General features: G+C 39.8%; 1 protein-coding gene across 20 annotated transcripts in view; it reads right to left on the bottom strand.

Annotated features, from left to right (window-relative positions):
* The window catches only part of AFDN (afadin, adherens junction formation factor), a 147,231-nt gene that overhangs the window by 24,810 nt on the left and 96,230 nt on the right, over positions 1 to 26,191 (bottom strand). For all 20 annotated transcript variants that reach the window (XR_004029414.1, XR_004029415.1, XR_004029420.1 and 17 more), the window contains 6 exons: positions 22,990 to 23,093; positions 20,890 to 20,976; positions 3,909 to 3,974; positions 3,628 to 3,701; positions 3,045 to 3,163; positions 215 to 409 (listed from right to left, as the gene is read on the bottom strand). Coding sequence is in view for 8 of the 20 variants with exons in the window: in XM_030809968.1 (XP_030665828.1) it covers positions 215 to 409; positions 3,045 to 3,163; positions 3,628 to 3,701; positions 3,909 to 3,974; positions 20,890 to 20,976; positions 22,990 to 23,093 (645 nt within the window). In the remaining 12 variants the exon portion in view is untranslated. The remainder of the gene's footprint in view (positions 1 to 214; positions 410 to 3,044; positions 3,164 to 3,627; positions 3,702 to 3,908; positions 3,975 to 20,889; positions 20,977 to 22,989; positions 23,094 to 26,191) is intronic.

Below are 26,191 nucleotides of genomic sequence, written 5' to 3'. Positions count from 1 at the left end.
TGTATTTGCTTATGGGATCAACCGAATCTAAAGTTTTTCTATCTTAGTTTTTGTCAGAGAAATGTTACTTATGATATCCCTTATGAAAACCATATCCTAGTTAGCCAATGTTTGCAGAGAATAATTTTAATAGTTAACAAACCACAAAGTGCCTCCTCTCACTTCAGACTGTGACCACAAGTGTACTTAGGAAGCAAAAAAGTGTCACTCTTACTTGCTACGTTGGGGCTGGAACGGTGATCAGCTCTATTTTTCATCAGTCTGTCATCACCAGGCAATTTCTTTGGTTCACTATATTCTGCCCAAGGCAGCTGAGGACTCTCAGGAGACCCATTTTGAGTTGAATTATTATAGAGCTCAAAGCCTTCACTCTTTGGTCGGGGTTTACCTGAGCCACGACGATCTGAAACTGGAATCAAAGCATATTCAGTATCTCTTAAGATTTTATTTTCAACATCCTGATTATCATTAAAATTCCCTAAGAATTGTTCTTAGCATAAGAAATAAGGTGATAAAGGTCAATTCTTCCTACAGAATCATAAAACAGCTTTTAAGTAAATATACTGAGAATAAAGAAAATATTTTTACTTAATTGATAATGACGGGAAGATAAACACTTTCAAAGCTTGTTTTCTCGTTAACTGAAACTTCACTGTTGTAAGCAACAAATCGAACCATTTTTAAAGTATCTTTAAATAAATAAAGATATATACGCTTCCCTGACTTCGTAGAAAAATATCTCAACTTTTAATCGCCCGGTGTCGTCATTCTGAGCAGCCATCATGTTATATGAGCAGCCGTCATGTGACGTGAGCCTTCCGCTCCTGGCGGCCGCTTCTGTCAGTTCTCCTCCTTTTTGCTTGCTCACCCTGGTTTATCATCTACTGTTCACAGCTTCCCTCTGTGATTTCTAACTCACATTCTAGTTTGCTTCTTTTAAATGACCACAAACTAAGAAATTAGACAACCAAGATGTTAAGTTCTATGTTACATAAAAAGTAAAAAACATGCTGAGCAAGGCAGACAATACCACACTAGGTTTTGCTGAGATGCCCCTTGGGTGGTGTGTGTTTGCTTCAATAAGCAGCAGGTCACATTCTCTGATGCCTTGGCTGTGGCTGTGATTTGTTACTATTAGGTACCAACTGGAGGTTCTGGGTTGTGAGGTTTCTAGAATCCTGCCTTACGGAGGAGAAAGCCATAAAGGCCATATTTAGAAGTCTATGTATACATTTAACAAGGTGTGCTATGAATCACAATGGTTTTCTCCTATTGTGTTGAAACTAATTATTTTAAAAGCCCTAAATTTGTATTGATTTTATCCTGAGATTTTTGATGTAGCTATAAAACCACAGTTCCAAAAAATAAATTATTTAAATAATTAAGATGTTTAAGTGAATTACAGTCATGAACCAAATAAGCCCATTTTGGTCAATGATGAACCACATCCGTGACAGTGGTCTCTGAAGATTAAAACGGAGCTGAAAAATCCCTATCTTCTAAATGATCTTAGCCAGTGTAAAGTTGTAGTACAATGATTCCTCATGTTTGTGGTCATGCCAGACTACACTGCTAGCTGTATACGAGTATAGCTCATACAATTATACACGGTATATAATACTTGATAATGTCATACGCGACTGGGTTGCTCGTTTATATATTTTACTATACTATACTTTTTATTGTTATTTTAGAGTGTACTCCCTTTACTTATAAAAAGAGTTAATGGTCAAGTAGCCCCAGGCAGGTCCGTCAGGAAGCCTTCCAGAAAAAGGCATCGTCACCACAGGAGGTGACGGCTCCATGGCATGTCACTGCCCCTGAAGACCTTCTCGTGGGACCAGATGTGGAGGTCTTCCACCAGTGACAGTGATAATCCTGACCCTGTGCAGGCCGAAGCTAATGTGTGTGCTTATGTACGAGATTTTAACCAAAAAGATGAAAAGATAAATTAAAAAAAAAATAGAAAATCACTTATTAAGTATAGAAAGAACGAAAATATTTTGTACAGCTGTACAACATGTTTGTGTTTTAAGCCATGTGTTATTACAAGAGTCAAAAGTTTTTAATTTAAAATTTTATATAGTAAAAAAAGTTACAGCAAGCTAAGGTTAATTTATTATTAAAGAAATATATATATATATATTTGTAAATTTAGTGTAGCTTAAGTGTACAGTGTTTATCATGGCCATGTCCTGGGCCTTCACATTCACTCACCACTCACTCGCGGATGCACCCAGAGCAACTTCCATCCTACAAGCTCCACTCAGGGTAAGTGGCCTTCTACGGGTCTAGCATTGTTACTCTTTCACACTTTTTTTTTTTTAACTGCAGTTTTTCTATGTTATGTTCCCAATGAATTACAGTTGCCTGCAGTATTCAGTACAGTGACATGCTGTGCAGGTCTGCAGCCTAGGAGCAATAGGCTACACCATCTAGGTTTGTGTAGTACACTGTGATGTGCACACAATGATGAGATAAACTAAGGACGAATTTTTCAGAATGGATCCCCCTTGCCAGGTGATGCATGGCTGTATACAGAATGAGATCATCATGCCTTATCTCAGCAAATGCAGGACTAAGGTAACTACTCATATACAAATAAATGCCTATTTCTTCAGTGAAGAACTGAACTTATTCTTTAAACACTTTAAATTCTGAGTCTGCCAATCAAAACTGAAAATCCATTCAGTCATTCTTTAGTTTTTTTCCCAGTTCATCCTTAACACATCACATTCATTCTCTACTGAGCACCTACTATGGGCTGTGCCTAGGGAAGCTCACCAGCAGTCAACCAGCCCTGTGGGGGTGAAGTTAAACGGCTCCTGGTGACAGGGAGGGGGCCTGGTGACTCACAGTGTGGGCTCCAAGGTCAGAAGGCTCACATGGGAATCTCAGGCACTGTGCTGAAGCGCTCTCATCCTCAATCTCTTTATCTTTAAAACTGGGGCAATAGTAACACCAGTACCTCCTCCATGGGGGTTTTGTGACTATTCGAAGAGGCCATGACTGTAAAACACTGTTGTTTCCCTACTGGTCCTTACTTCTCTGCATCATGGGGGATGGCTGATTGAGAAGGGTGGCCAGACCGTGGTAGATGGCACCCTGCTTTGCTACTTCCAGTGTCACCACAGAGCTTGTTCTTGTCATGAGTTCTGCCGCCCTAGGAGAAGAAGATTACACATGTAATAAAAACGAAAACGCAGTGCCTGCTCTGTCATGAATCGCTGTGATCACAGCAACGGAAAATCATGTTCCACAGCCTCATCTATTACTTTGAGTAATGGTTCTGACTTCCAGACAGCTTACTCACTACACATTTTCTCCTTTGAAAACTGACTATGAAAATAGGCAAACACATCTCCTGTTATCGTATTAAGAATAGTAAGATAATATTCAGAAATTTAAAGAGGGTTGAGTATGTTTCTTTCAAGTTTCAAAGAAACTGTACTAGATTAAAATACATATTTATAATTTGATAACAAGTGAAAGGTCATGTACACTAAAAAAGGTAAAGAGTAATATGAGCACGTTTTAGCACAGTTTTTATCTTCCAATTTCAACATTTAATGCAAAAATCACCTAAAAATGCTAATACTAAGCTTCAAGCAAATAAATCAATGATACCTTTCCTGAGAGAGTCCAACTAGACTTCGTCCATCCACACTGAGGAGCTGATCACCTGCAGCTAGACGTCCATCCTAGGCAAATCCACAGGTGTGTGCATGGATTAGGGGGGGAGAGCAAAGAGAGAGGGAGGAAGAAAAGGTAATGATGAGTAGATACCCTATTTGTTCTTCCAACAAACACTATAGTATTACATAACTAAAAGTATCAGCAGAATCTCTCACATCACTTGCTGAATATATGACACACTGAAAATTTACTTCTTTCAAAATGATACTGACCACATCTGCAGCACCTCCTTTCACAACCGATTTCACATAGATTCCTAGTTTATCTTGACCAGCACCCTATTGCAAAAACAAGGTGAAAACACTGCATTGAAAATATACTGTAAGAAATGCACTATGCAGGAAAAGTAAAACAAAAATAAAACCACCCAACATGTACACAGATAACTGCAACAAAGTCCTGGTTCTCCTTTTTACATGAAAATTCGAAGTATGAAAAATCAGTTATTCATGCATCAGTTAATGATGAGACTAAAGTAGAGACTTGGAATCCTGAAGTTAATTTAAGAATAGTTCTGAACAGCCACAAGTGTAAGCGAACTAAAAACTACTTGCATGATATATACTATTAATCATTTTAATACAAAAAGCAACTCAGTACACTATTTTTACATTTCACCATTTACCTATATCCTCCCTTATACCCTCGTTCTTTTCATACGTATAGTTTAAGACTTTAAATGATAAAAAAACTTCTTGTGGCAAACAGTAAGAGGAACTTAGAGAAAATCATACAGAAAATAATCAGTATTATAACTCATGTACTGTAACTGTAAATAAATATCAAAGCAACAAGACCCAATTCACATAGAATTGATATATTATGAAAGAATAAAATTCTGTTAGATAGACTTAAGTACTATATACAATTATTTTCAGCATCACCAATATTCTACTTGGATACCACGACTATACTAAACCTAACCCTATAACAATCAAAATTTTGGGTAATTTATTGCAACTATCAAAGAAAGCAGTCCTATGCATGAAATCTTACTTAGATATTATGGACAAGTTTATACAACTGAGCATAATTCCTTAGGTCATAACGACTGAAGGCAAATACAAATCCATTTCAATCATTGCGAGGCACTGCATGGTAAGAGTAAAAATACAGCACAGAAAGGTACAAAGATATGATTCAACAAATGACTTAATTAAAACAGATTTTCTATAACACCCTGGAGCTATGTAATTTTCACTTGGAAGCCACTCACATTTGTCCCCTTTAGTTAACAAGTTAAGTTTACAGAAGACAGCCTGACTGGCCAGCACTGTTGATCCTGACTCCCTTTATCCCCTCAGGGAAAAACCAAACCAAACCAAACCAAACCAAACCAAAACAAAACGCCTGTAGCAGGTCAAATTTTGTAAGCATAAAATTACATATCTCATTTTAAAAACAGTATAGTATTTCTTAATTTAACAAACCAACTCCATTTTGGAGAGCATTATATACTTCAAATTTCATGTGGTTACATTATCTGGCAACTAAGTTTATAAAAGTTCTACAGAAAGAAAAATCAAGTATTCTCCTGTCTGTCCACACTCCTGTGGATGGCTCCACCCTCACCCTACATCCCTCTGTCTGTCCACACATCTGTCCTGTGGATGGTTTCCACCCTCACCCCTACATCCCTCTGTCTGTCCACACATCTGTCCTGTGGATGGCTTCCACCCTCACCCCTACATCCCTCTGTCTGTCCACACATCTGTCCTGTGGATGGTTTCCACCCTCACCCCTACATCCCTCTGTCTGTCCACACATCTCTCCTGTGGATGGCTTCCACCCTCACCCCTACATCCCTCTGTCTGTCCACACATCTGTCCTGGATGGTTCCACCCTCACCCCTACATCCCTCTGTCCCACATCTGTCCTGTGGATGGCTTCCACCCTCACCCCTACATCCCTCTGTCTGTCCACACATCTCTCCTGTGGATGGCTTCCACCCTCACCCCTACATCCCTCTGTCTGTCCACACATCTGTCCTGTGGATGGTTTCCACCCTCACCCCTACATCCCTCTGTCTGTCCACACATCTGTCCTGTGGATGGCTTCCACCCTCACCCCTACATCCCTCTGTCTGTCCACACATCTCTCCTGTGGATGGTTTCCACTCTCACCTCAATGCAAGTCTCCAGCCCAGTCCCAGATGCCTCACGGCCCACTTGCTACCTCCCTCTAGAAATCATTCACCACAGTCCACAAACCACAACAGCCAAATACAACCTGTGGTCCTTGAACAGATCCTTTTGCCATAAAAAGCATGACTGAGATAGCTGGCAAAGACTGAGCTTTTTGTAAATTTAAAATTTCAAAAATGAAAGATAAAATATACAGCAGGCACTCAATAAACGGCAACTTTCTGAATTTTAGCATATCACTTAGAAAAGAATAATAAATATGCTTTTTGCCTCACTCTATGTGTGACAATGCTGGGTTTCCTTGAATCTAGGGACCTAAGACACATTACAGAAAAATACTTCTAAGACATAGCACCCCCCCTGACCGCCCCTATTTGTTAAATCAGGTAATCCCTCATACATAATCTAATTAACTGAATTTTTTCACACACTTAATAATTTTATATGATTTATGAATAACTTTAATTCTACAACTCGGCTGTTTAAACGACAATTTCATTCACGGAACAAATATCCATCGAGCGCCTGTATTGTCCTAAGCTCCATGTACACATCAATGAACAAAACAGACAAACACCCTTGCCATTTGGGAGCTTCTTCTATTCTTCAGCAGAGTTTATCTGTGGTCATCCACTAATAATTCTAGTTGGAGCACTGAAAGTCCTTCTTTTTCTTTTCCTGAAAATGCTGCATGCCTATTCCCTTCCAGCTGGTACCCTAGGTCAGGTTTTTAAAAAGTTCTCCAAGCACTACTTATTTTTTCCTCTACTTTCTACCTGACTACAGAAAAGCAATGATTACTGAACATCAGAATGCCAACTGTCAGTGAGAATGGGCACCTCACGACATTTTCACATGGCATTATCTTCCGGTTTAATGTAATACTGACCTTGTAAAGAATAAAAATCATCCCTTTACTAAGATAACCAATTATTATCATCTCTGACAAGAAAAATGTTTAGCAATAATATTAGTAATACAGCATTTTTAGTGATACTATTATAAACAAGGAAATACCAAATATATATTTTAGAACAATAAATCAAGCCTCCTTCCTCCATTTCTGGTATGCTTTACATGATCACAATTAATATAGACCAAAAAAATGACAGTTGCTTAGACAAACTGTAATAACAAAACTCCCTTTTTAAAATCATAAAATAGAATGATATCAGAAATGAGAACAGGACTGTTTCATTTCTCCCTAAAACCCAAGACCCTGCACACACAGTTGGTGCTGCCTGCCAGTCAGCTCTTCTGCCACTCCCAATTTTCATTTTTGGAAGATGTCTTTGTTCCAGTTTCACAATAAACTTCAGTTTTGTGGCACCTGTTACTCCATGTTTCAACTCCTTCATTCAGAGCAGTAATCACATACCTGAGGGCAACCACTAGGCTCTTTTCCTTCCTAGCCACCCCATACAAGCAGACAGCCAACGTGCAAGCTGAACATGTGGACTCCACATGAACGGCACATGGTATTTAAAGAACCCGAAATCCTCTACCATTTTAAGGTAGTTAATTTATGATACTATATGCAATATGAAATTTAATGCCTAAATTTAAATCCTGAAGCAAAATTGATCATGTACTACTGATATTTGACTGCACTCCCTATCTTTAAATAGGCTGAAGTTTACATTATAAATTTCAGACAAATTCTGGCAAAATGAGGAAGCTCTCCTCATGACTGATCTTCTGGTCTCTCTACATCCAATCACATTTCCTGAAGCACAGCTCAGCTCACACTATGCTGACCAGACTTTTGTAACTGCCAGCTGCTGTAAAAATTCACAGCAGCTTCCTGCATAAGTTATTCATGGCTCCATGAACCTCCCTCGTCATTCTCCACCCGAAGCACCCCTCACCTCTTCCCATTCTATCTGACTCATGTTCATGACTTGGTTGATGTTCTCTCTACACCAACTGTCTTTCTGATGCAAGGTATATGCCCAAATCCTCTCCATCATTCACCTCCGAGGCTCACCTGCCAGCCCACTCACCTTCCCAGTGTCAGGGAAGGCATCATCATTCACTTATGTTCTCATCACATTGGATTTTCTTTGTTCTCTTTGAGCAGTGAGTCACTGTGTCCTGCATTACAGCTACCTCTGCAAATGGCTCCTTCCTCCAACTCCATTAGAAGCTTCTTGAATATAAGGAGCTCTATCCCTTCCAGAAGAGCTTCTCAATTAGGTTGACTTATAGTTTACTAACATTGATCAATAAAGAATTTGGTCAATTTCCTATTTTAAAAACCAAAGATGAGGAGGTCTGTAATTTTACTGAATGAATAGTAAGTTAAGAAGCAACTGATATGCCCATTATATATGGGTTAGCAATAAAACTGTAAAATCACTAGTTTAGAAAGATAGATACAAAAGCACTTCAGGCTCTGGCACCCAATGTGCCCTTTTAGGAAGGGAACTCAAATCCATGATTGTCAGGAAAGGCACAAATAAGATACATTCTATTTTCTTATATATTCAGAATTCATCTGAATTCTAAGTAATAACCATTTCTTTTAATTCCAAGTAAACTGAATTCATAAGTATATCTGTTTGTCACAAAAGGAGGTTTTCATTTAAGGAAATAAGCATTCATGATAGGACCAGGCATGGTGGGAGTCATCCCAACACTTTGGGAGGCTGTGGCAGGAGGACTGCTTGAGGCCAAGAGTTCACGACCAGCCTGGGCAACATGGCCAGATCCTGTCTCCACAAAAAAATTTTAAAAAGCATTTATGATTATTAGAGACCTCAATTCAAAACACCCATTAAAATCTAAAAGGTCTATTCAAGGTTGGTCATAAAAATGGAATTTGATCAAAAGTCAAGACAATGCATCACGAAATATATTTTGAAAATACTCTTAGAGAGAGACAGGAAGACAAAACGATGTGCGAGTAAAGAATAAGGATCTGGATAATGTAAAAGGTATCCACATTTTGGTCGGCATTCGGGCCTCCACTTCATGGACTGCTCTGCATCATGGACGTTTCTGTGAACACATTCCCTGTCCACTGACCCTGCACCTTCTGAACACACTCCTTTCCTGCAGACCCTGCAGGCCCTGTTCACATGCCCTTCCCTCCCATCACCTCTGGTTATTTGGATCCTACTTATACTTTAGGTGCAGCTCACAGTCATAAACTGATCATAAAAATTCTAACTACAACTGCTGTATGGAGAAATTACAGTTCTACTGGTAATTATCTTAGCAAAACAAAATTAGAGATGACTACCCAGAGATGAAAGAACTCTAGGAAATGTCTATTTGTATCACATCAATATGGGCAATTACCTTCAACTCAAACCACCAGAGTCTCTGTCCAACTACAAGATGTCCACTTGTCCAAGGTTTCTCAATCTGGCTATGGCAGTGCAGGCCCGGAATGTGCACCCTGACTGGGGGAAGAGCAGAGTAAAGAAGCTCTGCTGCATCCCTGCCTCTGCTGCTGGTCAGATGCCTCAGCAAACTGTCGTCTGTCGAGCCATAACAATTCCTTAACATTATGGAGCTCTCACTACCTACCCCACTTCTTTGAATAAATGAGAATTGTACTGCCTACAGTTAAAAAAAAAACAAAACTGTATGAAACAATTTATTAATTTCAGAAATATTAAACCACTTAATTTAGGTCTTATTTCTAAACAATAATGGACAATCTATGTAGTCGATTAAGGCTGAACTCAAAACTTACTAAAATAATTAGTGTCTTTATATTTACATGTGCACACAATTAAAATTCATTTTATGGTAATTCTATTTCTTTTCTAACTAAGAAAGAACAGCCAGGCCTAGAAGCTCTATGTTCTTTGCTGCTATGTGTCAGCATGTAGAACATTCGAGTGTAAGCTATGTAATTACCAACCAAAAACAATCCCAGAAATGTAGAAACAGTTCCAAGAATACTAGTGAAATGGTATTAAACACTGTGCTGTTCAGTATGGCAGTCGGCAGGCCACTGGTGGTGACAGAGCACTGAAAATGTGGCTCATCCCCAAACTGAAATATGGAAATGCAGAGACTTAGTATGGAAAAAAGAATGTGAACTATCTCATTGATGATTTTTATATTGACTACATGTTGAAATAACATTTCTGATGTATTAGATAATATAAAATATGGTATCAAAATTAACTTCATTTTTTAAAAAAACACAGATAGTAGAAAACTGAAAATTCCCCATGTAGCTCATATTATATTTCTATCGGACAGTGCTGCACTAATAATGTAGATTTTCATAGTATGTTTGTTATGAGTAATGATAGGTACTAGCAACACATTTACAATTACACAGATAACATGACAAAAACAAGATTTTTACCATACTATAATTTACATGCTAACATTACACATCCTGATTTCCAACCAAGAGAAAAGCAAAAGAGCCATTAAAATTGAGAACACAATATTATAGATAAATCCAGAAAGGCTAAATAATTTTAAGGATTACTTGCTTAAAGGTACCTTTAAAAGGTATTTGAAAAGATATTATTGCATTTTAGTCCATTTATTCTTTGCAAAACTAATTATTCAGGATTACTCATTCCTCATTTAGCAAATCAGTTCCTTTAAAGAAAAGTTGAGGCAGAGGTCTTCTGAAAAGCAGTTACAGATTCAAAAGGCATCAGGAATTACAAATTTCACTAAGTAGAATTTTGGAATTTAATTAACCAAACTTAAATACCAGAGGTAAATTTTTAAATATACTTTTCCCCATCTGGAGACCCCTGAGAACACTTGCAGTACAGCATCCAAACTGCTATGTACAGCCTTTGTGCCCTTCAACATAATTTCAGCATATCAGAGGATACCCAATGTGTAGCACACACTGGCAGAAGATTTAGATCTTGTATCCTTTAAAAAAAAAAAAGGCAAAAAGGAAACACAAAGATCACTGCCTGTTTGATCTTAACATTTTAATCTTAAAATGCCTCTTGAAACTGCCTTTCTTTCCATTAAAAAGGAAAGAAGGGGGTTTGAGAGGGGGGATGGGACTAATGAGGGAGAGGAGAGAGAAGAAAGGAGGACAAAAAAAAAGGATGAACCAAAGCTGTATCTGAAATTTACCTGTAGAATGAGTTACAAGAGAGAATGGCAATAAATGAACAAAAAGTTATCAAAAATTATAATAAAAAACAGAAATAACTCAGCTGCTATACATTTAACTTTCCCTAGAACTGAGAAAGAAGCACGCACCTATAAGTTGCTTTGTACATCCGATGAGAAATGGCAACAAGGAAAAGACTGCTCCCCAAATGTCTTCTCTAATTCTTTTACTGCACCTTTTCAGAAGAGGTTTTATAGAAGTGTAGGTAGTCTCCCCACACGCACAGGGAGGCTCGGTCAGGCGGAGCCTAGGCTTCAAACATTCCAGAAGCAAACGCTGAGTGCGTGTGGGAGTATAATGTAATAAACAGCATAAAGACATCATTAAAACACAATCCAAAAAAAAAAAAAAGAGCAGGAGGAAGAAAGATATGCTAGCCAAATCATCATGAATCCAACCCTATTGTTCTCAGGTAAGAAAACCTAGCCTGGGTTCTCTGGCTGGTGATTTTAGAACAATAAGTGGCTGGAATGACCTCAGAGCCCAGAAGTATTTCAGTCATCAGGCATGCTTTCGTTGACACTCTGCCCGCTCGCTGCTCTCCTCGGGGTTTTTCAACTGCTTTATTTCTAGTCAGATAAGTTAATCCGGGCTTGGGTTTTAAAAACATTCTAAAGATCTCTCTTATTGGGTAGGAATTACCTTAATTTTGAAATAATCAGTTCTAAAATTCACTTTGTATATGAATTCTACATTCAGCAACCTTGGAAGTCCATGGTAAGTTACCCCTAGCAGGTTTAGTGCTGTGAGCAAGGTAACTAAGCTTGGTATCTATGAGCAAGGCTGTAGTTCCAGCTCTGGTTTTCGTTTATGCTTTGTATAAAATACAAACCCAACAGACCACATCTATCTCTTCCCTCTCCATAAAATGAAGGGAACGAAGGTGGTCCCACAGATGGGATGCAGGAGCAGGAGGCCCATAAACCCTGAAAGACCGCATGCGACATTTGCAGGGTGTGTGAATTTCACCAGGGATGAGTGCACATCTCTCCCTAGCCTCACAAAGTGGTGTGTGACTCAGCAGATTTTCAGGCACAAGAGACCACTGGAGGCGACCCTGACACTCCTGACAAAGCTCCCCAGAGTCCTGGCCTGTGCAGGGGATGGGTCTGTTTCACTTAAGATTCCACTGAGAGAGATGGGGCAAGCCCGGGGCAGTCTGAACCTCTGGGCTACCCCCACAGCCAATATGCTACATCCAGGTAAACTCTACAAATTATCATCATTTTCTATGATGGCTCTTTAGAGGATCAACATTTTATGTTCCTATTATGTTATTTTAATGTCGTACTTGAATTCAGTATTTCAGCCAGTCCAAGAAATCAGCACTTAGGCCAAAATTATAAACTAGGTAAAAATAGTATTCTTTTATATAATTTACTATTTTGCTTTTGACACAAAAATATATTGTTTCCAAATTCGTAAGAAGCCACGAGGGGCAGTCTCACTTCATACAACTTTGTGGAAAGATGTTTCTGGCATCTCCATGGAAGAAACTGTAAGCACAATAGGTCTTTGAAACCAACTTTAAAAAGGAACCCGGAATTTCCTGACTTCATTTGTTTGACTAGGTGTTTCCCACGTGGTCATAATTAGACCATTAAAGAACACAAGAGAAGGTCTCAAAGTCTTCAAAGGACTAAATTACAGTTTATGCGAGAAACTGACTCCCTAAACAGTGAGAAGGCATGTTACTGAACAGTCTTGACCCTCTCATTTTTAGGGCATAGGAATCTTATGTTTTAAGCTGAGATTTTAAGATTTTAAAACTTTAAAATAGTACATTGTCTAAAAGCATAAACTTGAACATAAGGCATTAATTAACCATTTATTTTTAAATAAAATAGTAAAATATCCTAAGTACTTTTAAAAGTGTCATTGTTATGTTCACTTTTAGAAAAAACAGGTTTTAGAGAAAGGCTGTAGTTAAAACCACCTAATGGGGCCAAATATAGGTTACATCATGGATATTCTTGTCCATGTCTTCGGCAAGTTACATAGTGGCAGTTATCATACTTAAAGCAACCTTCACCATATTATACCCAGCAGGATGAAATATCATGGCTGTTTTCTTAAATAAGAAGCATACAGAAGAAGGCTTATGTTTTTATGAAGCTTAAGAATTTGCAGCACAAAAATAGCAAAAAAAAACTGAGTGTGTAATTACAAGCTACATTAAATGGTTGTTGCTTCATGAGCGAGTTAATTATTGACAGGTTTAAACAAGTTATATTGGAAGAAAAAGCATTCTTTCAAGCCCACAGCGAGCACAAGAACACCGACAACTGCCCCTGAAGAAACTCACCACTGACTGTGTTCTTCCAACAACAGAGAACCACATTTTCATTTCCGGGACCACAACAACTTGGTGGACTGAAAACCAACCGTCTACTTCTCTCAGTTTTCAACAGCAACCAAGACAGCTGGTTTTTCAAGACCGGGATCACCACATTCTGCGCTGGATGCTATGACCCTGTATGGCATTTATCAACACGACCTAGAACCAACGCAATATTCAGGCTCTTACGTAACCAGTCCACGCTGACTGCTATTCACTTTGTACTTTTAAACTTTAAAAAGACTTAGAAAAATAAAAAGGAGGGAATTGTTTGTAATTTTAAAATCCAAATTAAACAGGAAGCATCATGTTGTCCCACAGATGAGCAAGAAGTAGCCTGCTGATCCTCCCCAAAAGCAATGTTTTAAAAAGTAAACTGCATACCCACACTGCTTCCAAATCATCTGGATTTCATAAAACTTAACCACCATGTGGAAGGCGAGTCAGGGAACTTAACATCAAAACACGGTTCAGCGTTACAGCAGCTAACCCATACACCAATTTAGAAAAGGAAAAAAGAATGGGCCAAATACAAAAACCACACAGCTTATAGAAAACAACAAAAGCACACAAATGACTAGGGGTAAAATTTAACTACACAAGTCTATAGGTTCCTCTGCAGAAAAAACATATACCACACACTCATGAGACTAATAAGAATACAAACAGCAGGTGATTATCCAATACCAGGCTCAACATGCCTGACACAGCTTCTCTCTCTGAAGAGCTGACGTAACTCTAACTATTACTACTATATTAAAGGCAAGGAAACTGAGGCTTTGAGAGGGGGTGCCATGTGCTCTGTGCTCCAAGGCTGCCAGTGGCAGGAGCAGAATATGCACAGCAGCAGCGTGACTGCAAAGCCCAGACATGAACAGAATCCTACGTGACGCCGCCACACCAACAGGCTCAGTAAGACGCAGGGCAAGGCTAATGGTGAAATCCCCCTGTATACTGCCCTACCCTGTACTCAGAATACACCCCTGAAATCTCAAAAATACCTCCACTCTATTATAATAATCTAAGCAGACCCACATACCTATCAGCTATACAGTGTTATCTCGGCAGTGTGTTATGTATTAGATGACTTTCCAAGTACCAGAAATTACAAGTAAACTGGAAAAAAATGGACTGTATTTAGTAATCCAGTATGCCAGGAAACTGCTAGATTCATTTCTCTCATTTCAAGAAAAGGAATTAACAGATGCTTCATTTCTGAAAATGTCACACTGTCCAATTAACAGGCCATTTTCTTTATTTCCTTCAGAGCATCTATATGCTGACATCCAAATTTTATCTCTAGCTCTAACCTTCTGAGCTTCACTATCCAACTATCTACTAGATAATCTATTCACTCACCTGAACAGGCATCCCACATCTCCAGTGTGACCTGTTCAAAGCTGAACTCCTGATGCCACCATGCCTGCCCCCTTCAGTTTCCCTGCCTTTGTAAATCACACCTCCATATGTCCAGCTGCTCAAGACAGAATCAAGATTCATCTTCTTGAGATTCATCATACTTCCCTCTTTCATCCACTACTGCAACTCACAAGCCGATCCAAAAACTGCCATTCAACAAATATGTATCAGTACCTACCATACCAGAAACTGTCAACCTTTCAACAGTGGACAAGAGAAGATGCCTGCCTTCACGGGGTGTCTGTTCCAGAACGCCTTTGTCCTCTGCACACAGAGCAAACCATCCCATCATCTCCACTGCCACGACCCTACTGTAAGCCTCCACGACCTCTCATCTGGAAAACTAGTACAACTTACTTACTAGTCTCTGGTTGTACTTCTGAGCGTCTCTAATCCATGTTCCAGAGTTGTAAAAATAAACTTTAAAAACTGCACTCTAATCATATCATGCCTCATTTAAACCTCAAGGGTCCTTATTTCACCTATAATAAAATCCTCAGCTCTGTCCAGACCCACCATCACAAGGCCTTTCTTTGTGAAGTTTTATTGGAACACAGCCACGCTATGCCACAAACTGCCCTGTAGCTGCCATGATAGCAGAACTACTCAGGGCAACAGATTCCACATGGCCTGCAAAGTAGAAAATCTCCACAGTCTGGCCCCTGGCAGAAAAAGCTTGCTGACACTGTACTCCATGATCTGGTCCTATCCGCCTCTCCACACACCCCACATGGCTTCCCCTGACAGCCCAAACTGGGCTGAGCCTGTCGGCAGGGCCTGCTGCCATCCTTGACCTGGCTAACACTGACTCATCTTCAAGTTCAGCACTGACCTCCACTCTGGAGCGCAGTTTAGACATTCTGCAAACAGCCATGGATAATGACCATCGATCATATAATTCCTCGTTCATATTTTTCTGTCTCATCCTTCAAGTGGTCAAGGGGCATGTGCTGATAAAGTGACTAAGATCACAGACATCTTGGCAGGAGAAGAAAACTTTTATCACTAGGTAAAAAAAACTTTCAGGAGCGTCAAATCCACACTTAGTCTCACTAAATCTATTTTATAAGCTGATGAATTAACCATTTTATTACTGTTATTATGAGACGATCTTGCTCTGTTACCTGGGCTGGGGTGCAATGATGAAAAAACAGTTTACCACAGCCTCAATCTCCTGAGCTCAAACCATCCTCCTCAGCCACCAGCGTAACTGGGACCACAGGTGCACATCACCACACTCAGCATACTTTTTGATTTTTTTGTAGAAATGGGGTCTCACCTTGTTGCCTGGACTGGTCTCGAACTCCCGGGCTCAAGTGATCCTCCTGCCTCGGCCTAAACCCAACTGCTGGGATTATAGGCATGAGCCATGGTGCCTGGCCAAGTTAACCATTTTAGAACTAAATCTGAACTCCCTTTTCTTTCTTCCAGTTTTCAATTTATACACATTCACTATGGAAGGTATTTGAAAAGACCAAAAACAAGAACAAAGTGAACATCATCTACAAGTTAGGGAAGATCACCCCCCACTTTAGAAAAGGGACACACAGGTCTATGTCCCCAGCAAAGGGAAGAGCAGGGCCTTTCCAGCCACTCTCTACCTCTTCCCGCCTGACTCCCCACGGAGGCAGCAAAGCCATGCATGGGAGAGTGAGACAGGGATGCCAAACAGAGCGGGTGCTCAAAACCTCTTCAGGCTGTCTTTTGGAGTGTCCTGCTCTAAGGGGACAACTACCTTCACCTTCCTCTTACCAGGGAAGACTTGCTGTGTGAGTGACCTGAGGACGGGGAGGGAAGCATGTTTAATTCAGGAGTCACAAATTTGCAGGTGCAGTGTAGACATGCACATCAGACACATCCCCAATCTAGCTTCAGCTGGTGAAAGGTCCATCTTTTTTATTGTATGTACCTAACCTATGCTGTCACTATGCCCCATTAAGCCCCAATTCTATTAGTATAGCCTACAACCCACTTAGAAGTACTATTAACATTGTTATTTCCTGGTCTTTTCTACAAATCTTTTAAAGTATCTTTTGTTAAATTTTTTTTTAAATGCTGGAGATTTAAAGTTTAAAAGTGAAAATTTACACTCTACTTTTCACACGATAGGCAGTAATATTCTCTTCTGAAATATTATTTTAACAATTAGCCACTACTTCCATATTAAGTTTATTCTAATACTAGTAAAAGTACAAAGAACCTAGTCTTGAAATTACAATATACCCTGAAGCTAACCCCTGCAGACTCCTAAATCACATTAGACTCACGGAAGCCAGTAATTGTGCTACACTGATACCTACTGTACCTTTTCCTCACAAATGACAAATATTTTTGTAATAGCAAAGATTCCAGAGTCAGTTATTTTTATGATGAAATTACTTTCCATTGAAGACACAGAGAGAAGGTTGTGTTTCTTCTGAGACTTCTTTGTGTAAGAGCAAATGCAAAGAGGACACACAGCAGCTCAGGGGACTTCACATCCCACAGAAGAGGGGATTAGGGATTAGCAGAGGCTGGGGGTGGAAGAGGTGACCAAGTGCAAGGATCTAAAAACAAGAAGCAAAGACAGGTGTGGGCAGCAGCATGGATGCACAAATGGGCAGAGGACAGGTGGAGCCCATTCAAGCAGCATGGGCTCCGTGGACTCAGACACAGTCGGGCGGGCACTCCTAGGGCTCCGCACCCATGCCTGAGCGTCTGAGCTGAGGCACTTTCCTGACACCTTTTGCACTCCTTCCCCTCTCCCTCCCAGGTTCATAACTGGCAGAACCTTCCTTCCGGAGCTCCTCCTTGAAGTGAGAGGATTCTCCTCATCTGGACATCACCTGACTGTCACCTGACACTGGGGCTGGCACCGTCCCTTAGTCTCTTGCCTGCATTGCCACAGTAAAACTGAACAGAGGCTCAGGTGTGATTTTGAAGCTGGCTTGTTGTCCTAATTGCCCCCGTCACCTGGCAAGGACAGAGGTCAAAATTCGGAGACAAACAACCAGAGGCCAGAGGCCACCCAGGAGAGGGTGAGAAAGTGCCAAGTGAACCCAGAGTTCCGCTCCTTCTTCCCTGCTGTAAGGTAATCCTGGTTCCTTTATACATCCGGAAATCATGCGAAAGAGAATACCAAAAACTCTGAAAGACTGAATGCTGAAGTAAATTAGACTTGAATCTATAGGAAACAAATAGTTTTGTACTGCAAGATACTTCTTTTAACTGGAAGAGGTGGACACTGATCGTGGAAGCCCCCTACTTCCACCTCCACACTCTTAAAACCCCAGGTAAGAAGAGTATTTAAAATAAGGTTACAGGATGAACATTAACAGAAAATATGGAAGTTACATTCTGCCCACAGATTTGAGTATGGTAGGGTAATTTGTGATTCTGATTTTTTCCTGAAAATGGGCACTGACTCAGTTGGTAGGCAAAGAGAAAACATAGCTCTATGGCTGATAGTTCCCCTTTTACATCTCCAAATGTTTGAGTCCTGGTCCCTTAAATTGCAACAGCCTGGAAATATGGCCTGTGAGCAGGACCCATCATTCTGGATGATGAGGTGGACTGAAGGGCCCTAGACTACCCTCTGCCTGCACAGATGAACCCCATGTCTTGGTCTCTGAGAGGCAGCTTACTATGCCCCACGCAGCACCTTCAACCCATATGCTAAAAGTGTTCAGGTTCCTCTGACGAACTCCTGAACAGACGCCCACCTTTCGTCCCAGGTTCTTCTAATCCATCCTGCACACCAGACCCAGATAAAGCCTCCTAAAATGTCAGTTTCATCATGTTCCTCTTTTGTTCTAAATCCTGCATTTCTTTGTGGTGCCTACAAGATAAGACAGACTCCTTAACCTGTCAATCAAGAGTTTTAGAACTAATTAAGCACTGCCTTATTCTGCTCTCCTTAGTAATCGCACAGGTCTCACCTTATCCAAAAGTGGCCCACACAAGATTCGTTTCTTCTGTCTCTGCTTGTGCTCTCACTCCCACCCACGATATATCTCCCTTATTCCTTTATTCCAATTATGTTTGTTCCAAGGATTAGCTGAAACTCCACTTCTCCCAAGATGCCCTCCACAACTGCTACAACGCCCATTCATCTTAATTTCTCCAAAATACACAAAGGTAAAGTTTTATGGTACTTGCACTAGATCTTAATCACATACTGTTTCGTAGGCATTTGTGTTGCTATGACTAAGATTATGGATAACAAATTTTCCTCATAGCTAATTCAGTGAGAATTGTGCTAATATAGCTGGTAATGTGTTATTTTAAATAAATTAACTTCCAGGATTAAACCTGTATAACAGCAAATCAAATATCCACTTGGTAAAAAAAAATTGTTCTTATTTGCTATTTTTCAACAAGTATTTTTTGCCTATTATATGCTGGGGACTGTGTCTGGGAGTGGGGATAACTATAGTGAAGATGCTACAGAGTCAGTCCGACAGGAAAAAAGATACCAAACTCCTCATGATTTAATTCCAGTTCTAAAAGTACCCTGATTTAGGGGACAGAGATAAGCAGAGTGAGCTGCCAGGAAGTCCTTGCAAAGTAGGACCCAAAAGCTTTGTTGGCATTTTGGGAGGCCGAGGTGGGAGGACTGGTTGAGGCCAGGAGTTTGATCGAGATCAGCCTGGGCAGCATAGTGAGACCCTGTCTCTAAAAAAATTTTAAAATTAGCCAGGCATGGTGGTATGCTCCTATAGTCCTAGCTACTTGGGAGGCTGAGGCCGGAGCATCACTTGGCCCAGGAGTTCAAAGCTGTGATTGTGCCACTGCACTCCAGCCTGGGTCACAGAGCAAGACCCAGCCTCTTTTAAAACATAAAAATAAAAAAGGCCTCACAGCATGAGGGGACAGTAGATGCAAATATGCCCAGCCAGGCAGAGCCTGTGTACTTGTTAGACCGCTTATTAGCTCACCATCTAGCCTTCGGTTCAACGCCAGGACCTCAACATTTTTTCTCATACTTCTGCATTTGTTCACTGCAAAGCTGACCTCATGGCCTGCCCCTATACCCTCATTTCAAATGGACCCTTCACAAATTAGAGCAGCTGAGGAAGAAAAAGCTTCGGTGAAAGCTTTTAAAAATCACAGGTCTCTAGGCAATGGGAATGGCAAGGTTTCAGACGATAGTCCGTTTATTTCCAAATTAATATTCAGGATAATATAATTCTGGTATAAAGAAAAATAAAATTTTTGACTATTAGCAATTAAAATATTTCTCAAGGCACATTAACTGTGTAATTCAGAAGGCACTTCTATCATATTGCTATGTAACATTTTCAAGCTTTTCATATATTCCCTAGAGACAGAAACAAAAATACAAATTGTAGTGCCCAAAGTGTTACTTTTAAGCAAAATATCAGCAAGGTTGACTGAAACATTAGTTACTGAATATTAGCTAAAAACATATTTGTTTCATGGAAAATATCTAAATACTATTCAAAGCTAAAATTCATTCTAAGCAAACAATTGAGATTCCATATTGGAAGAGGCTCATGAGTGAGTAACACCAAGTCACAATACTCATTTCTTTAACTCAAAGAAAAGCTCTGTGTAGCTTTAAATATCCTGCCAAAACTAGCGGGCGAAGGGATTCAAACCCCAAGAATTCCAGGAGGGTGGTCCAGCAGTCAACACCTATCAGAACTATATAAGGCCTAGGTTAAGAATGCCATTTCCTAAGCTCCACGCCAGACTTACTGGAAGGGACACCTGGAAATGAGAACCAGACATCTCCTTGTGTAGCAAAGTACTTAGTGGTTCTTATGTGCACTGGAGTCTGAGAAAGGTGTCCAGTGGTCCACTATGATGAGGTGACAGCCCTGTGCCCCACTTCCACGATGCAGTTTTCTACTGTAGCAATGCTTTCTCTCCTCACTGTGCGAATCAAGTTTTGACTATGTCTTTAAATTGTTTCCTTCTGGGCACCATCTGCTCAATCTCAAAGTATCACTCTAGCTACATTCTCAGAGTAGGAGATCATCCCTCAACTAATTGGGCCCAGTGAGCACACTGGCTTCATTCATGTAACACCATTCCTCTCCTACACAGAAACAGAACTGAACAGGCACATTACACACAGGTGGTAAAGTACTCCCACACGATCCACTCTGACAACCACTGATTCAATGCTGAAAGACTGGAGAGAACAACTCTCACATGACTAATTGTCCTACCTTTGCTGCAACAATGCTAAGGCCCATTCCATTCTGCTTTTTTAGGGTCACAGTGATTATTTCAGGTTCTTTCCTCAGAGGCTGAGCCTAAAGGATGAAAACAAAGGTTTATTTTATGACTGAAATGGAAGTGCTTCTGTATGGTTAGACAACTCATGATCTAGTCAATCATGTTCACTGGAGCAAATGGGGAAAGAAAAAGGGTAAGAAGATCAACAGTAAAAAAAAATTCAATTAATACAGACACTCTTCAGGTATTAATCTGGTAAACTAAATCAATATTCTTGACTCAAGTCTTAATGATGAATTTAGTCATAAATGCTATTTAAACGTGATTTGAAGAACTTAGTTTATAAAACAAAATTAAACCCCCATTACTATCAGGTAGAAAGCCTGATCATAAGGACAAAATTCAATTTTCACTTTATTACCTTTCAAAATAAATTACCAGTCTTTTTGTGTTTTCAAAGAAGAAATTTAAACTTATTTTACACTATCTATGGGGAGGACTGCAAAAAATGGTTATAACAAAGATGACCTAACATCTTTGTCTCTTGCAAAAACCCAGCAGTCATTTTATTTTAAATCGCAGCACCAAGGCCGCTGCAGGACTCATGCAGCAGCACCCAGAGCGCGCTGCTATTGAGTGAAGCCTGCCTGGCCGGGTAAGGAGCCTAAACTGACAGACCGTAAGGCAAGACAGCTCCTGACAGACTCAAAGAATGAGAAAGCGAAATTACTCATTGAAGTTACGTGTTCTATACATGTCATTCCTATAGGTCAAAGAGTAAACAAAATTCAAGAAGAAAATTAATGGTGCATACACACTAAGGAGGAACTTAAGTAATTAAATATATAAGCAGGAAGGTACCTTGCCAAGAGGTGATAATTATATATATGGCTTTTTAATTTAGAAGGATAATAACTAAAGCTTGTAAGAGACTATTTTAAGGAAAATAAAATTAGTTGACATTAGTATTTTTTTTTTTTTAAATCAAAACCTGCAATCTCCTGAGGAATCTAAGAATAAACTAAAAAGATGAGGACTGAGTGAATCTACCTAGAAGGTACTTGTTTTTCCATAAAATTGGGTAACCAGAGGTTGCTGCTGTTATTAGGGACTTAACAAACAGCAGTTAGTAAAGTCAATAAAAAGTATTAGGGGCCGGGCAAGGTGGCTCTTGCCTGTAATTCCAGCACTTTGGGAGGCTGAGGTGGGCAAATCATTTGAGGTCAGGAGTTCGAGACCAGGCTGGCCAACATGGTGAATCCCCATCTCTACCAAAAATTCAAAAAAATTACCCAAGTGTGGTGGCAGGCACCTGTAATCCCAGCTACTGGGAGGCTGAGGCAGGAGAATCGCTTGAACCCAGGAGGCAGAGGTTGCAATGAGCCAAATCGCGCCACTGCATTTCAGCCTGGGCGACTGAGTGAGACTCTGTCTCGAAAAAAAAAAAAAAGTATTAGGGGTATGTTCACTTTGTCAGTAGTTCAATGTGATCATCAATTAATTCAATTTCTGGAGATGGCCATGATTTAATGCTCAAAACTAAAGTATGCCAGGGAGCCAAATTAATTACTTTGAATATACAAAAAATTCTTGTTTGTGTTTAAAACTGTCTATATGAAGCAAAGTAGAATTGTTCTTAACATGTATGAAGCTGGGAAATTTTGGGATTTACCACTCCTTCAAAAAGATATAAAATATTACTATATGGCTTGATATATATTTAAGACAAGGCAGAACTGACTATAAAAGAATGAAATATTTCTGCCAAAGAATTTTAAGAAAATATTTTAAGGTTATCATAGTAATATGTTTTAAAATACGTATTAAGACTGGTATAACCATGGGTATAAGTGTTCTTTATTTTAAAAAGCATCTTTGCTTACAGACAAAACTGTAACAGACATGGCTTGGGAGGAAAAAATACATATATATATGAATTATGGCTTAAAAATTTTTGAATATCAGTATTTAATGGGGATTTTAAAACTCTGCTATCACACCAATTTTCAGTGTAAGAAAGAAACAAATCTGCATCACATCTTCAAGTCCTAAGGATCCATTTCACTTCATGGTACCCTCAAAATACTTGCCAGCTCTGTGTTCTCACGCAGAAGGTGACTTTCATAATCTGCACCTTCAAAATATATTGTCCAAGTACCTGGTGAACGTGTGTGAGGAATTAATCTGCAAAATCCTAAGGAGGAAACAAGCAAATTATAAGTGAAAAAGCACACTTGTCAAGATGAGGGAAGCAAGATTAATTACTGATTGCTTAATATCCAATACACAGTATTGATTTTTCTTACTCTACACCTTTAATCCTCTCTGCAAACTGAATTACCAGACATTTAAAATTATCCATTTGTTTTGGTCCAAGAGTATTTCAGCACCAAGCAGTAAAGTAAAATTGGCCTCCCACTCCTCTGTGTTCCAAAAGAACTTTTTTCTTACTCCTATAAGAAATTATCAAATAGCCTTGTCATAACTGTTTACTCCACTACACTAAGAGATCCTTAATAACATTCAGAGTATCTACTTAACAAAGGGAAAGAAAAGAGAGAAGCAGCCAGAAAACAACATGAGCATGGGGTGTCTGCCAGCATGTCAGACTCTCGGTTCAACTGCTTAAATTCAAATTACTGGGTAACTTGTACAACAATTCTAGGATTCCTCCTCATTACTCTTTGTCCAAATTTACTTTTAAGTTCATACTAATTTAAATTTCTTACAAATAAAGTTCAGAATCATTTTATAATGTTTTCAAGAATATCTCTGATATTTTCATCAGGGACAAATGACATGCTTTGTAAAAGTAAGCCTTTCAATTCCAACTAGGTCATTCCTCATTTAGTCAAATCTTATTTTGTTTCTCAGCAATGTTTTTGACCAACCCCTATCTATCACATGGGCCCTGAACAATCCTTGGTACATTTTCTCTACTGCCATCTTCTTCCCACTATCAGCACCTAACATTCATCAAGAGTGTCCTGTGTGACAGACTCTGCACAGCTTTTTACCACAGTTTCAAGTGGTCTAATGGCTTGGATTGGTGAGGAGTTTTCTCTGGCAGTAGCTGACAGTCTCACCCACTCCAGTGCTTCAACAAGGAGAAAATTCTGACTGTTACTTGTGGACAGTTAGGTTATTTATGGTAGGCAAAAAAGGAGATGTCAAAAACACATTCAGTTAAAGTAAGTATACAAAGTAATTTTACTTATTTTTTATTTTTTAAATCACTATTTCAATTCAGGTTCATGAAAATATAACCTACAACTTGCTTCTCTTTCTCATGTTTCAGGGAATCACTAATTTATCATGATTTTGAAATGTGAACACTTATACATTATTTTCTTGTTTTTTTCAAGGGCCGCATTTCCTTAACAAGCTCTGGACCACACTACAAATACAGGTTTGGCTTTATTAGCTTAAGGAATGCATCTCAGACCAGGTATGAGTCCAGGCTGGTCGTACAGCCTTTTCTCACAGAACTGTATTGTATGAAGGAAACAAAGGAATATATATTGAGGGCACAAAGTAATTCTTTAATCAGCTTGTAAAGAATTGAGTGTGAAGCATTAAAAACACTGATGTCATGAAAGAAAACACTCAATTCTTTGTAAGTCTTCTAAAGGCATCTGTGTACTAAGGTACATGTACAATGATCATCTAACACATATGAAGTAACGTGGTGATGCCTAGGCCATGGAAATACCACATATGTCCTAAAATTAATCATTTAAGAGGGCTTATGGGGAAGTCACAAAGAATACTCCATCATCAAGTCAAGAGCTCACTATTTCCAACCTGGTGAGGATCTGCCCCACGGCACATGCGATAAACCTGGCAGTTGCTCGTAAACTATAAACTATATGCATTTGCAAAATGCTAGTAGTCACCTTGCATACTTATTTGCAAGGTATTAATTATAAAAACAACTAGTTACTGAGCACTGAACATACAGCAGGCCCATGTGAGGTGCTGAGAATCAGAGAAAGTGCAGCTGGCCAAGCCCAGGCTCTCAGGGACCACCCTCACTAAACGTGGAGGACAGACAGCAGCACGTGTTTCAAACACAATGTGACCAGTGCAAAAATAGAAGCAAGTAACTAAAAATCACTCCTGGGGGAGACATGTTAAGTGTTAGGAAGACACTGAGGTTTTCCAGATAAAAGGATGCCTGATTAGAATTAAGAAAATAAGTAAGTGTGTAAGTTCAACAGCAGGAGTAGAGTACCGACAACGGTAACAGCACAGGTATTAATAATACACAGTTCAATATTAATAACATATAGAGTGTGCGTATTTCAAGGTGAAGAAGTAAGGCTGGAAGATGATGTCATGCTCAACAGTTTAAATTAATCCCACACACGACAGAGGAAGAGGTCCTGGCAGGACAGAGCCATCCGCAAACCATGGTTTTAAGATACCATGGCAATATGAACAATAGAACAGAATGAAAAAGTGGAGTGAGGAGACCGTCCGAGGACTAGTACTGTAAGTAACCCGTGTGTGGGGGAAGCCTTTGGGAAGGAAAGCTGGCTGTGGTTTCTGATTTGCTGAGATGCAGCACACCAGGAAGGATACTTCTAAGCAGTCCTGTGGTGGCCGAGTGCCTGCCGCTTGGAAGCTGTGCTGCTGCCTCTGGGTCTACCAGTGTGTGGCATGAGGCTTTTCCCAGGGAATGGCAGAGCATGGAACCAATGCTCTGGGGCTAGTTCAGGCCCACTCCACTTCTCAGACCTGCACTGAAACCCAGCCCTCCTCCTTCCCCAACCTCGTCACAGGTGCACCTGTACCAAGACTGGAGGCTCTCCCTGCCTACTCCTGCTCCCAGCCCTCTTCCTTCACACACACTTTCCTAAAACACCTCACCCCAGCCTCATCTCACCTTGGCCTCTCTCTGCTTCTCTGATGGCATGGGGCCTTGAGCACCTTTTGGAAAGGCTCAGAGGTAACTGTTTTGCAAACACATTTCATTAAAGAAGCAGCCTTTGTAAAATGATCTTTTTAACTATCAGAAACTTTGAAGACATCTTGAAAGGTATAAAAACGTATTTATTGTGGGGAGTGAAACATTCACTGAAGTTAAAAATCACACTCACCAGTTTTATATATCTATGGGCATAAAACCTCTATCATTATTACTTTTACGTGTTTAAACAAACCCCTACACTTTGGGTCTAACTTTCTACTCATCTGAGCTGTTTTCCACTTTATGAAAAAGTGGCAGACTGGGATTAAAATTTGGTCTAATACAAAACCTCATACATCAGAAGTAACTGTGGTGTTTTT

This window comes from Nomascus leucogenys, chromosome 3 (assembly GCF_006542625.1).
Source record: "Nomascus leucogenys isolate Asia chromosome 3, Asia_NLE_v1, whole genome shotgun sequence".
Lineage (NCBI taxonomy): Eukaryota > Metazoa > Chordata > Mammalia > Primates > Hylobatidae > Nomascus > Nomascus leucogenys.
Note: the sequence above shows the minus strand (reverse complement) of the source record. Positions and strands in the feature narration are given on the sequence as shown.